The sequence below is a fragment of the Eschrichtius robustus genome, chromosome 16 (assembly GCF_028021215.1).
Source record: "Eschrichtius robustus isolate mEscRob2 chromosome 16, mEscRob2.pri, whole genome shotgun sequence".
Lineage (NCBI taxonomy): Eukaryota > Metazoa > Chordata > Mammalia > Artiodactyla > Eschrichtiidae > Eschrichtius > Eschrichtius robustus.
Window position 1 is genome coordinate 72,407,435 of NC_090839.1, and position 13,873 is coordinate 72,421,307.

The 13,873-nt window shown below is 41.6% G+C and overlaps 1 protein-coding gene across 1 annotated transcript in view; it reads right to left on the reverse strand.

The window, feature by feature from the left end:
- Window positions 1–7,460: 7,460 nt before the first annotated feature.
- Window positions 7,461–13,873, reverse strand: part of GGA2 (golgi associated, gamma adaptin ear containing, ARF binding protein 2) — a 30,458-nt gene continuing 24,045 nt past the window's right edge. Inside the window, exons 14-17 of the mRNA XM_068565302.1 lie at window positions 13,071–13,228; window positions 10,703–10,872; window positions 9,611–9,721; window positions 7,461–9,117 (exon numbers count right to left, since the gene is read on the reverse strand). Coding sequence (XP_068421403.1) covers window positions 9,007–9,117; window positions 9,611–9,721; window positions 10,703–10,872; window positions 13,071–13,228 — 550 coding nt within the window. The 3' untranslated portion in view covers window positions 7,461–9,006. The remainder of the gene's footprint in view (window positions 9,118–9,610; window positions 9,722–10,702; window positions 10,873–13,070; window positions 13,229–13,873) is intronic.

Consider the following 13,873-nt stretch of genomic DNA (forward strand, 5'->3'; position numbering starts at 1 on the left):
GTGGGACAGTTTTGCTTCTTACCACGCCTGCCCATGAGGAACTCTCTTATGGACAGGTTGGTAGGAATGGCTGTTGGAAGTGTAAAGAGAGGACACTGAAAGATCTGGGACTGTCATACCAGCCCTAGACTCACTGCCTCTGGGTTCTTAAATTTGGTTAATACATTTCCTTGCTACCCCATGTATAGGGAGGTGTGCCAGCACATCAGAACATGGTACAAACCTTAATAGCCCCTGCCAAAGGTATATAATATTGTTGTCTGGCAGGTGAGTCTGTCCCATAAGCAGAGCACTCAACAGAAAGAAACAGCTGAAAAATAACAGGATATGAGGAAAATGCCCGGTGATCAGAATCAGGTTGCAGCTGCATGTCTGGATCATTGGCATAAACCAGGTTTACCAGAAGAGACTGTGTCTTCCTCCTCAGAGCTAAGATGTGTGGAAGCCTCTCCACTTCTACTAGACAGATTCATAGGTCAGGGAAGAGTCCAGATTGGCTACAGCATAGGACCCGTCCATCCATGTGAAGGAACAGAGCACTAGATTCCTTACATGTTTACAGACCTTTACAGATTAAACTTGCTTTCCCTTACACTTCCATTTTAATCCTCACAGCCTTTGGAATCAAGGCGGGTATTATATCTATTTTCCAAAAAGGGAAACTGAGATTCAGATGAGGCCAAGATTGGATGAGGCTATTCTATGGAGAACCTTGAATGCTAGGGAAATTGGTTTTACTTAATCCAATGAAATGATCAAAAGGTTGTGATTAGAGAAGTAGTAGGGTCAGATTTGTACTTCAGGGAGATTTAGTAGAGTAGCAATGAAGGTTAACGATAAAGCCTTTAGCAGCATGCCTATATTTGGAAGTTTAGGGTGGGAGGAAGAACTGGGGGAAGAATCAGAAGAGTATCAGAAAGCCATGGGACGAGAAAGCATCAGGAGTGTATGGTGGACGCTGCTAGATATCTCCTGATTCTGTTCTGTTCTCCCCAGCGGGGTCCATAGCCTCTCAAGACAAAGACATCTCCCAGCATTCTTTAAAGTTAAGTGTGTCAAAAAGAAATAACACATACACACTACTGTATAAAAAATAGATAATCAACAAGGACCTACTATATAGCACAGGGAACTCTACTCAGTATTATGTAATAACCAATATGGAAAAAGAATCTGAAAAAGAATGGATATATGTATAACTGAATCACTTTGCTATACACCTGAAACTAACACAACATTGTAAACCAAATATACTCCAATATAAAATTAAAATTAAATAAGTAAATGGATAAATTAAAAATTAGCTGTAAAAAAAAACCAAAAAACAAAAAGTTAAGTGTGTCCATGTGACTAAGTACTGGCCACTGGGATGTGAGCAGAACTTTCATGTGGGACTTCAAGGAGATGTTCTTAAAAGAATGACGTGTACACTACTCTCCTTCTTTCTTGCTGGCTGGAATGTGAACGTGATGGCTAGAATTATAACTGTCATCTAGAACCATGAAGTGTTTCTAGGAATTAAGTCACTCACAGCAGGGCAACAGATTGACGGCATCTAGGTGCCTGACCATGGACTGCACACCAGTCCTAGTTTCACTGCCTCTGGGGTTCTTGAGAGTGTTATGGGTTGAATTGTGTCTCCGCCCTGCTGACCCCCCAGAAAAGATACAAATCCTAACCCTAGTCCCTCAGAATGTGACCTTATTTGGCAATAGCATCATTGCAGATGAAACTAGTTAAAATGAGATCTTACGGAAGTAGCGTGAGCCCCTTATCCAATATGATCAGTATCCTTACAAGATGGTCATGGGAGAGACACGCACAGGAAGAACGCCACATGACAATGAAGGCGGAGACTGGAGTGATGCAGCTAAAAGCCAAGGAATGCTAAAGACTGTCGCAGATTACCAGGATTCTCCTGCAGGTTTCAGAGTGAGCATGGCCCTGATTTCAGACTTCTAGCCTCCAGAACTGCCAGATGATAAATTTCTGTTAAGTCACCCAGTTTTGCTCAGGAATGCCAGGAAGCTAATACAGAGATCTAAATATCTTTTAAGCCACTGTTACCTTGAGTTTTTTCCATTTCCTGCAGTTGACCCTAATCTTAACAAATATAGAGAGGATGGTCAGATTTTATCAAATGCAACCCTTTTTGCTGTCTCTGCAAATATTAGGTTATTAGTATCCTTAGCAAAATTTCACTGGTTTCCATGAGAGCAGGAGAGGTTTTGAAATGAACATAGTGACGAAATGGAAGTCACCACAAGTTAAGGTAGTAAATTAAAAAAGAGAAATCTCAGATGAGGCAATTTGAGGAGAAATAATAGCACCTACATTTAAAGAGTACCTATCATGTCTGGTATTTTGGTGACCTCATTAAATCCTCACCAAAACCTATTAAGTAGATTTTTACCATTTTTACCATTTAAGAATATAAAAACCAAGGCCGAGTTGTTAAGTGACTTGCCCAAGGTGGCAAGAAAACTAGAAACTTAACCTGACCCCAAAACCCATGCTTGTTTCACTCTACCATGCAGGGCTACCAGAAACAAGGCAGGAGAAAGGGGGAGGGTTGCAGGGAACATTCAAGCAGGCTTGGGCCCACAGGAATGGAGCCAGTGGAAGTGAGAGGCTGGAGATACATGGAAACTATCAGCAACTTCATGTGCCAGTTTTAATACAAAGCACTTTCAGCATATGAGTGATTGATACCATCTGCTGTCAGAAGAGAGGAAAGCAGGGGCTGTTCCTTTTTATTACACAGTTCATACTGATAATGGCATTATCGCCAAGTCATCTATATTGTTACATTAAAAAAAAGCAAAGTGTGGAACGGTTCATTTGTTTAAAAATGCCTAGAATATCTCCAAGGACAGATGAGGAACTAGTAATCAGTTGGTGATTACTAGTCTCCTAGAAGGGTAATCAGTTGGTGGGAAGAATTTCCACCTTTTGTTGTTTTACTTTTGAAAAACTAACATTGAGAATTAAAAATAATGTTTTTTCAGTTTAGAAAATTCAGATAAATTTTAAAGAAAACAAATCTGTAATTCTATGACCCAAATATAAACAGTCATACATACATACAAATACCTGAGTTGTTTGGTTTTAAACAGTAGAAAAGATTGCCATAGTGTCTTCCGGTAAACAGATAAATTGTTACAATATCCAACCTCCCCTTCTTCATTAGCCAAGTGTGTGGCACTGTATGCAAATATGACAATTTCTTAGCCTTCTCTGCACCTCCAAGTGGCCATGCTACTAAATAGCCAATAAGATGTGAATGCAAATATCACATAAAATTTCCAGGAAACCTTAAGAACGTCAGCAGTTTTCCTCTATTCCTGGCTCCCCCACTCCCTTCCTGTTGCCTAGAACAGTCAGCAGTTAAAGCTCGTAACATAATGTTGAGGAGCACGTCCTTGGGCGCTGACTTAGGGCTGGCTGGAGCTCTAGGTCCCTAATAACTTTGTGATGCTTATACCACTGTGGACTAAGAATGTCGCTTGCCACTTCCGTAAACAAAGGATGTTGCAGCCATAAAGCCATCAACCACGGCAGCTGCCCCTGTGGTGTACTCTGAGGGGAATCAGAATGGAAAAAAACAAGATACTGGCCCTAGATAGTTAAGACGCGCACCAAAGGAATGATTTCAGAGTCCAGGCTCTTGCATCTTTCCCATACATAGAAAAGCACTAAAATAATTAACTTGAGATGTCTGTTTTTGTGATTAAAAGTAATTTTTTGATGTTTAGACACGTGGGGGAGAGTGTTGGGTTTTTTTTCCCCAGCAAAAACTCCTATATATCCTGGCTCTTTCCTTACGTTTTTGGAACAGTCCCTCAGAGCTATGAGTGGCTGTATCGCTGGCTACAATTCTCAGTAAGTCTGCCAAATAAAATTCTCAACTTTTAAGTTGCGCATTTTTTTTTCAGTCGACACCACAAATGGTTTGGGACTATTTCTGGCTTTCTTTTCAATGAGAAAATAAACCTTTGTGTTTAAGCCACTGTTGTCATTTCCTTATTAAACATGATGCTGGCTGTTTGATCCTATTAGGAATAAACAATGATTGAGAGAAAATGCCTTTTCTACATCTATTGAGATGATCAAATTGTCCATTTGATCTATCAATGTGGCTGACTGCATTCCCAAAGGCTTTACACAGTGTATTCTTTCAATATGCCACTAGCTTTATTTTATTTATTTTAGCCACGCCACGTGGCTTGCAGGATCTTAGTTCCCTGACCAGGGATCAAACCCGTGCCCCCTGCAGTGGAAGCGCGGAGTCTTAACCACTGGACCGCCAGGGAAGTCCTGCCACTAGCTTTAAAGTTAATATTTTACCTATGCATTCAAAAACAAGAATAGACTAAAAAGTATCTGCTTCAGATTTTGGTGACAGGGTTATGAATTTTAGAATTACATAGTCTTGTTTACAAAATTTAACTGAATGTTTTATAGGAAGTGTTGATTAGTTTCTAAGTATATTGTTACGGATTTCTGCTTTTGACTAGACTTAGGCGTAAGGTTTCCAATGTTTTGTTACCTTTCTATCCTTGACATTAACTGCATCTCAGTATTAATTTGAACCTTGCCAAAATTTAAAATATTTGCTTGCATTTATTTCATGAGGTAAACTTCAAATAGTCGTAGGGACTTCCCTGACGGTCCAGTGGTTAAGACTCCACGCTTCCACTGCAGGGGGCGAGGGTTCGGTTCGATCCCTGGTCGGGGAACTAAGATCCCACAAGCCTCACGGCACGGCCAAAAAAGTTATGGGTAAGTCAAGTCTGTTCATGTTTAAGAAGCCAGGTGGACAAGCAAACAGTACATGAAATATGAGTCTTAGCTTAGTCCTATGAAGTACTGGAGTCACTTCACATTTATTAACTCACTTCTCAAAACAATCCTATTATGCACTTTACAGGGAAGGAAGCGAAAGAGGACAAATTACTTGTCTCAGGTCACATGGCTAGAGGTAGTACGTGAAGCTAAAGAATGGAATTACAAGTAAGGGTTGATTTAATTACTTCAAACTGTTGGGGCTTCAGAAGACCTCAAACTTTAAAAGCCTATGTATCGGGGCTTCCCTGGTGGCGCAGTGGTTGAGAATCTGCCTGCCAATGGAGGGGACACGGGTTCGAGCCCTGGTCTGGGAAGATCCCACATGCCGCGGAGCAACTAGGCCCCGTGAGCCACAATTACTGAGCCTGCGCGTCTGAAGCCTGTGCTCCGCAACAAGAGAGGCCACGGTAGTGAGAGGCCCATGCACCGCGATGAAGAGTGGCCCCCACTTGCCGCAATTAGAGAAAGCCCTCGCACAGAAACAAAGACCCAACACAGCCATAAATAAATAAAATTCTTTATATATAAAAAAAAAGCCTATGTATCTGGAGCCTGTAACACTGCAATATGTTTTTCAGCTTTTTAAATCATAGTATTACCTCTAGCTGTGGGATAAAGTAAGTGTTCAAGAATAAAAGTCAAAGGAGCAGATTGTTTACACATTTTTAGATGCAAGCTTTCTCAGAATGAACATGGTATAGTTGGGAATGCATTGGGCAAGGGAACAAAAGGCCTGGAGTTTTTCCATTTCAGCTTACATTAAATGTGTGATGAGATCTCTGGACCTTGGCCTTATCTTCTCTGAGGATATTTCCTGCTTATCTAATTGACTCTGTCTCTTTCCAGATGAAAGAGGTCAGGCTGTTACTGCTTAAAAAAATATGAAACAAACTATGGCTAGCACTCTATTGTTTTCTTCTTAGTTTAAAACAAACACACTAGTTTGTAGAATTTTATATTTTGGGCCTGGGTAAGCATCTTCTATATTAGATGTATTCAAAGAATTTGTGATTTATGAACACTGTACTAAACACTATTTGTATGAGAATATCACCTTTGCTTTTAACCTTTCATGTCTGATCTCTCAATTTACACTATTTTATTTTTAATGGGTAATATTCATGTTTTTGGTCATTATTTATCCTTTTTTCAACGTTTACTATATCCACAGCGAGTGGCTCACAGATAGAGCAGCATTTTAGCCCAATCTTAAATCACTGAAGAGACAAAAGGAGTTAACTACAGGTGTATTCAAAGAGATACGAGAAAACATGGCATTACCAAAACATGAAGGGACTTTCTTGTGGCTCTGGCAAAGTGTGCTCTATTCTTGACAGATGATGCCAGAAGGGTAAGGAGCATACAAAGTTACAGAAGGGCACTGAACGCCAGAGTAAACAACTTGAATTTGGCTGCATAGGCTTTTAGGGCATTAAGAAGCCATTCACAGTTTTTCAGCAGGGGTCAAGTGCCCAGGTATGTTACAGAATTCTGATGCTGGCAAGTATAATGGCTCAGAGGAGAACTGAGAGGCAGGCTACGGCACCGTCCAAAAAAAAAAAAAAAAAAAAAAAAGCCAAACCAGGGCAGTGACAATGTGAATGCAGTGGGGAGGGCAAGATGTGATACTATTTAGAAATAGACTAGACGAGACAAAAGTACTGAGGGGGACGGAGATGAAACAAGAATCAAGGACCTATGAAGGCTTGGATAGGTGCTTTCAAATAGAAGAACAGAGAGAGAATGAGAGAAGCGGCTGTGTTCCGTTCCATTCCAAGCACCTGGAGGCAACAGTGGAACCTCCAGATAGATATCCATTAGACGGCTTAAAATATGGACCTGATGTCAGCAAGGAGGTGGAAGCCTGAGATAGAGGTCTACCACTCATCTAGTAGTTAACTGCCCAGAATGCTTAGAAAAGTCCTAAGGACTAAACCCTGTGGAAACACATTTAAGGGACAGAGGAAAAAGAACAGTCAGAGGTAGTTCAAGAAATAGGGATGAGCAGGATCCCGGAAGGAAGAGTTCAGGATAGGGGAAAATACTGGATCGTCAGTGCCAAATCTCCACCAGACACATTATGGATTTGTCCCTCCCCATCAGAAGACCCGCGAGGGCAGGGACCTTCTATCACTGCTGTATCTGCAGTGCCTACAACAGTGCTCGGCTCACAGAAGCTAGTCAACAACAACTTGCTGAGTGAATAAAAGATACGGGTTGGTTCTTCTTAAGTGGTCGCTGAACTTCATAATTAGAAGGCACTGATAACATAAACCAGGGCCACTTTCAGGACACCCACCTCCCTACCCCCTTACCCTGTCCAACTCTATCTAAGCAGAGCACCACTGGGAGTCTGTCTCCCAGAAGACAGAAGAATGTTCACACGCAGTGAGTCTACCTTTTAACTATGTGATAAAGGTTTTTTCATGTGTAGGTCTCATTCACCCATTTTTGATGGGAGTTCTAGGTAGGCATCGTCTTTATGGTGGGCACCTCTAGGAGACTTTATGAGATAGCTAGAGCCTATAAAAGCTATATAGAATATTTGAACACAAAATTTTCGATTAAAATGAACCTTATGAGTTATGCCAAATGAAGAAGTCACCCCATCATTTATCTGTTTTATGAGTTTTCACATTTGCTTTAAAAGTAACATACCTTGATTTTTTACAGCTCCCATCCCCACCATAGTGCTGGCAGATTTCCAACTATATGTAGAAGGTAAAAGATCAGACTGTAAAGTACCAGATTTTGTGATAAAGAGCCCCAAACAGAGCCTTGCAGTTTCTGAGGCAGACTCCTACCCAGACAGGTGAGCTGCTTGGATCTGGCATCCTTCATCAGGCCATCTCAGCCAGGCTCAGCTCTCTTCACCCACCCATCAGGCCAAGCAAGACTTGTAAAACATGCACAAATGCCTAGCACATTGCAGGTGCTAAGTATTAACTGACTGCAAGCCTGAATTTTTCCTTTACACCATGACTGTAACAAGAATCCACCTCTCTTCCAGCTTCATTCAGATCCTCAGGGCTTCTCTTCACTGAAGCAGTTCTTAAGGTTCCACATCCCTCAGGAAGTCTTCCTTACTTCAACAGATGAATGATCCCTTCAAGCCTATTATCTCTAAATGCAACAGGCTTTGCATCTCCTACTTACTCAAAACTCCACAAAGTATATTCGCTACACGGGTATTTATTCCATGACTTTCTATATTTAGTCATCACTTTTCATCGCTAAACTCACTTCATATCTCATTTGCATCACAGTTCTTCATCCTGGATTGTGAAGTCAACAGGCCAGGGCGAACCTGTTAGTTATGATTTACAATGACTGGCATGGCGTCACAATCAAAGAGCTCTGGGTAAATGCTTGTGGTGAAAGAGGATGAGGATGGAGATGAGGGTCCTGAGGAAGGGTCCAGACAGGCTGCCCAACCCATGGAACCTGAGGCCTGAATAAGGCCTGGGATCTGCTTTCCCCTCTGCCCTGAAGGGTCCATCTATGGGCAATTCTAAGGCACAGTGGTGAAGGACATGATTGGCCCACCAAGCGCGGTCCTCTGGTCTAGTGGCAGCCCCTCGCCTAGAACACAGTGCAACAAGCAGTCCATTTAGAAGACCTTCCTGAACACATGCAAGCAGCATTCGCTAATGGAAATGGAGACAAGGTCTTTCTTGGAAGAGAGTGTCCCAGAAGACACTCTGCCCCAAGACCAACCAGGTTCCTTTTAAGGTCCCTGAGAACAGCAGCCTGGGAGCAACCAAGTCTTTCAAAGGCTGACAAGGCACAGAGTGGATGAATGAAAAGATAATAATACATGGAAAACAACAACAACAACTTTGGCTTATAAAACCTCCAACTCGAGGCAGGGACATCAGTGTCCACCAACATGCAAAACCAGACATGATCGTAGCAGATGGTTATCAGAAATGCTTTAGCATTTCCCACACCGCCCACATCCCTGCCCCTCAGCCCCCGGGCCACACACACACACACACACACACAATATCTGCAGAATAAGTCAGAGGTTGGCATCCAGAGCCTGATGTCAGGATAGAACTCTTGGCACTCTGCACTAAATCACCGTGATTAGTCCTATCTAGACAGCAAAAGTAACACTGGCCTAAGCTTGAATGGCAGGGTCTGTCCAGTGAGGAGTTAGGCTGCACCCAAGACTGCCAGGTCGGGAAAGTCTTTCACTTCTCCTACTTCGCTGAAAGGCTGTCCACCCTGGTTGAATGTCAGCTTATACCGTAACCGGATGGGCTCCTGAGCAAAGATAAAAAGACGTTATATTAGTGGGGAGTGAACACAGAGACAGGCCCTGAGTAAAAGCCTTTACCCACCCCCGTAGTCACCAAGTAACAGTATATGTATGTTAACTCCACCCAAGTGAGGGCTTCAAGCAACTGTGTGACAGGCACACCCTGGCCTTGACCCTCTGGGACTGCAAACACAAAGGGAGCCAGGCTTACCTCCTGGGAGTCCTCCTGGAGACCAGCTAAGAGGACAGACTGGCCTCACCCTTTCAGAGGATTCCATGGGATTAGGGAGAGTGTGTACCACTCCCTTGGTCCCCAGCTATGACAATCTGGTCACAGATCTTTCAATAAGCCCCAAAGGAAAATGGACTCTGGCAAGGGATGTTCTACCACCATCCCAACCAAAGCAAGACCTCAATATACCTCTCTCCACCTGCCCAGCTGCCTCCCTAGAGTTCAGGGGCCCCCATTTCCCTGCTACCACAGACACCAGAACATACTTTGTGTGGATTGTCAAGCAGCAGCATCTGAGAGATCACTGCTGGAGGCATCAAAGGACTGAAAGCAGGAAGCTTGGAGCTGGACGCTGGCTGTAGTTTCACTCTCATTGACTATTGGGGGGAAAAAAAATCCAACATATAACTCATTCCTAACAAACTACAGCTTTAATGAGGGAGATCAGGTGAACAGGAGAGCTTGGCCTCCACCCCACCAATTGATGAAAGGATCCAAAAACCCTTCGACCCATATATAGAATGTATCTGAAGTTGTGTGATCAAAGGTTGGCTTCTGAGAGGCAGCATGAAGAGTGACAGCATATCTTGGGTTGAATTCTAACTCTGCCTCTTACTAGCTCTGTGATTTGGGGCAAAATATTTAACCTTTCTGAACCTTGGATTGACAATTTAATTTATAAGACAGAGGTAATAATAGCGCATGCCCTACAAAATTACCATGAGTATTAGAAAACACATAGTTTATTTTTGTCTGCTTTGAATCCTTCCTTTCAGGACAGGCCCCTTGCCCATTTCTTGTGATTCTGGTATGGCTGTTAATCTGTGGGGACCTACTTCCCTCGAGAAAAAAACATAACATGCAACTTGGCCAGAGTACCTCATACCCCTTAACACGAGTTACTGGTCCAAGGTATGCAAGTAATACCAACAAGGCCAATCTTAGCCCTTCCTTAGGTAATCAATATGCATGCCTCATGTCAGGGGAGAGTTTCCTTCTGAGATAAAAAGCGATAAGGACCATGTAACTCTGGAGCTGCTGGTAACCATTTTCCTGCTTGGTGGAGGGAGTCTATGAGACAACAGGGTCCAGAGAGGAAAAACAAAGTCAAGAGATGGAAAGTGACAGATTCTTAAGGAACTGTTTAAGAATTTACCTGAATCCAGCCATATCTGAAGTCAGACATTCAGGAATCCTCAGTTAAATGAGCCAACAAAATTCCCATTTTATCTTAACCTACTTTGAGTGAAGATTCTAACCCTTCCACCTAATAGATAACATCCCAGCAAAGGACCTGGTGCTCAAAAATGATAGCCTTTATTGAAAAATTCAAAGGAGCGGGCCAGCCGCTGACTCACCTTTGGCACAGCTACTTGAAACATGATGTCCCAGACAGGCTGGGTGGCCGTGCTCATCATGGTCAACAGTAGCACCTGCACCTCTGGGTGGCCAGGGGCCCCAGTCTGGGAAAAGTGGAGTAGAATTCTGAATCCATTCCGGTCATACACGATAAGAGGAGGCAGGTTGCCTGGTAGAGAAGGACCCAACCAAAAGGATTAGCACTATTACACACTCCCCTGAAAGAGGAGCCATGCTTGAAAGAGATGTGCACCTATCACCAAATCCTGTTGCTTCTCCAGTCAGAACAGCGCCTGGAATTAACCCTCTGCACCACCATAATCCAAGTCCTCGTTACCTCTAGTTGGACTCCTGTGACATTCCAAACTGATCTCTCCCCTCCATCCAACCATCCAGTACCAGTTTAAGAAAAAAAAAACAAACATTTTTTTGAGCAAGAAATGATTACGATTAAAATAATGTATGACCACTATAGAAAATATAGGCTACCATAAAGGAGTAAATAAAAAACACCCTTAATACTCCCCAGAAATAAGCACTGCTAACATCTGGGCCTATATCCTTCTGGTTTCTTTTGTATGACTACATACACATACACATCTCTTATATTTAATTTTACAAAACTATAAGGACAGCAGATCTTTTCAAATTAATTAGGTCTTGGAAATACTAAAGGGATTGTTCTAGTTTAGCTAAGAAATGATTCGTAAGTTAATTTTGGGAAAAGATACATTAGACTAACCATTAAAAAAGAAGGGAGAGTAGGGCTATTTGCATTAATAATACTCAGATATGTACGAAATTGCAATTGAAAACAGCATGCAGAACAGACCCAAATATGAGAATTTAACATGTCAAGAGCATATATTTGAAAATCACTGGCTGATTCAATAAATGGCAGGCAGCTTGTTAACCATATGGAAAAAATTTTAATGAAGATCCTTATTTCATGCCAAACATCACTTATCAGAATGCACATTATAAAAATATAGTTTAACAATGAAACTGTCGGAGATTTAAAAGACTGAAAATACTCATGAGGTATGGAGGTGAGGTTATGGGGAAAAAGGCAGTCCTTCCAGGAAGGAACTTGGTAACGAAGATCAAAATTTTAAATGTCTACACCCAGCATTTCCACTTTTAAGTATATATCCTAATGAAATAATCAGGAAAGTTTCAAAAATGGATCTCCATTTTTTGCAATGGGTTGTTCACTGTAACACTGTTATAACAGTAAACAACTGGAAACAAATTATCCTTCAGAAAGAAACTGAATAAAACAGTACATGTTAGTGCCATAAGAATGAATTCATTTTTAAAAAATCAAGGTTTTGAAGAATAAGGGCATGAAACAATGCTATAGCTTATAATATTAAATAAAGCAGGATATAAAACAGTATATATACTATGGTGACAATTTACTAAACATATGTACATGGATAAAACAGGAAAATACATCAAGATATTAACAGAACTTCCATCTCTGGGTGGTAATGGTACAGATGATTTTAATTTTCTGCTCTATTCTATCTTTTCTAAAACTATATTGAATATTGTTTTTGTTTTTAATTTTTTTAATAATTTCAGATTTACAAAAAGTTACAAAAACACAAAGAATTCCCATGTACCCTTCACCCAGCTCCCTCAAATGTTAACATTATATATAACTACAGTGCAATTATCAAAACCAGGAAATTAACAATGAACATTTATTATGTTTAAATAAAAATTAATAAAGTAAGTATGCAAAGGGACCCCACTGCTGACTTTATTTCGTCTGCCTGGTTCCAGGGCCCTCTGTAATCTGAGCTCACCACACTGAGCCACAGGAAGGCCCTGTGCCCAAGGAAGGGGCCCAGGCCCTAGATCTAAAGACCCCAGTTGTTTCCCGCTCGCATACCAGTGTGCTGACCACAGGCAGTCACCTTACTTAGCTGGGCCTTCCGTTTCCTTTTCTTTGTAAGGGAGGTTAATAGCTACTTTTCCTGCTTTAATGAGGATCATTAGAAAGGAAGAGGATCACCAGCCAAATTCTTCCTTTCTTTCTAATTCCACCTCTTCTGAGTTATTTCAGATCACACTGAACATTCCCTTCTTGAATTCCAAATGAAGATCATCTCCCTAAGTGGATTCAAGGTCCCTAATTAAATTCCGCCTGCCAATATCCTTCAGTGTCAACTCCAAAACAGAGAAAATTTTAAAAAAGTACTAGCTAAGAGACCATAGGCCACCCGCCTTATCCTCTGTCCCCAGGCAATATCTCTCCCCCACTCATCTTCCCCAGTTTAAGAGCCACCCACACCAATCCAGAGTGGATAAAGCTGGGCATCTAACAGAAAGGGAAAAAAAGGGTGAAACTCTACTTACTGGGCTTAACAGACTCCAAAGGGACAAACACTTGAGCCAGAGGTGTATTCTGGGAAGACGGAGAAGAAGCCAATGGGCCAGCCTCCCAGGACCAACCTGGAGAGGACTTAGTACCTGGTGGCACTTCCTTGGGGATACTTTTCTGCGGAATATAATTCCTGCAAAGAAATAATAAATATCAAGACTGGCAAAAACTGTAGAGAAATCCAGGAATCTGATTAGGCTTTCTGAAAAATAAGGGGAAAAAAATAAATATATATGCATGTGTATATGTGTGTATGTATATATTTTACGGGTGTATGACTTTAGACAAGTAATCTAACCCATGCCTCAGTTTTCTTATCTGTAAAATAGAAACAGTTTAGTATCTATCTCATAGGCTGTTACAAGAATTAAATGAGAAAGTGTATGAAGAGCACTGAGCGGAATGTGTGCATACAATAAGGACCCAATAAAGTAATTAATGTTGTAGTTGTCAGGTAGTCTCTGACAACAAGTAGCTCAGTCAGATGAAGTTTCCCATACATGATCACCAGCGTGACGTAAGCTAGGAAGGTGACAGCGCAAGTTACATTGACCACTTCATTCATACTTCATGATTTTGTCCATTTGGAATACAAATCAAAAACATTTATGGGAAACCAAACTCCAGACGTAAGTAACCCACCAAAATTAGAATTATTACTGACTCCATGTCAAGCGGTTATAAACAGTAAACTAGGAAGAAACCCCCTACGGGTACAAACAAGAATGACCTCCCAGCACATCTCCATTTCCACCCAGCTCTGTGGTCTCCACCAGGG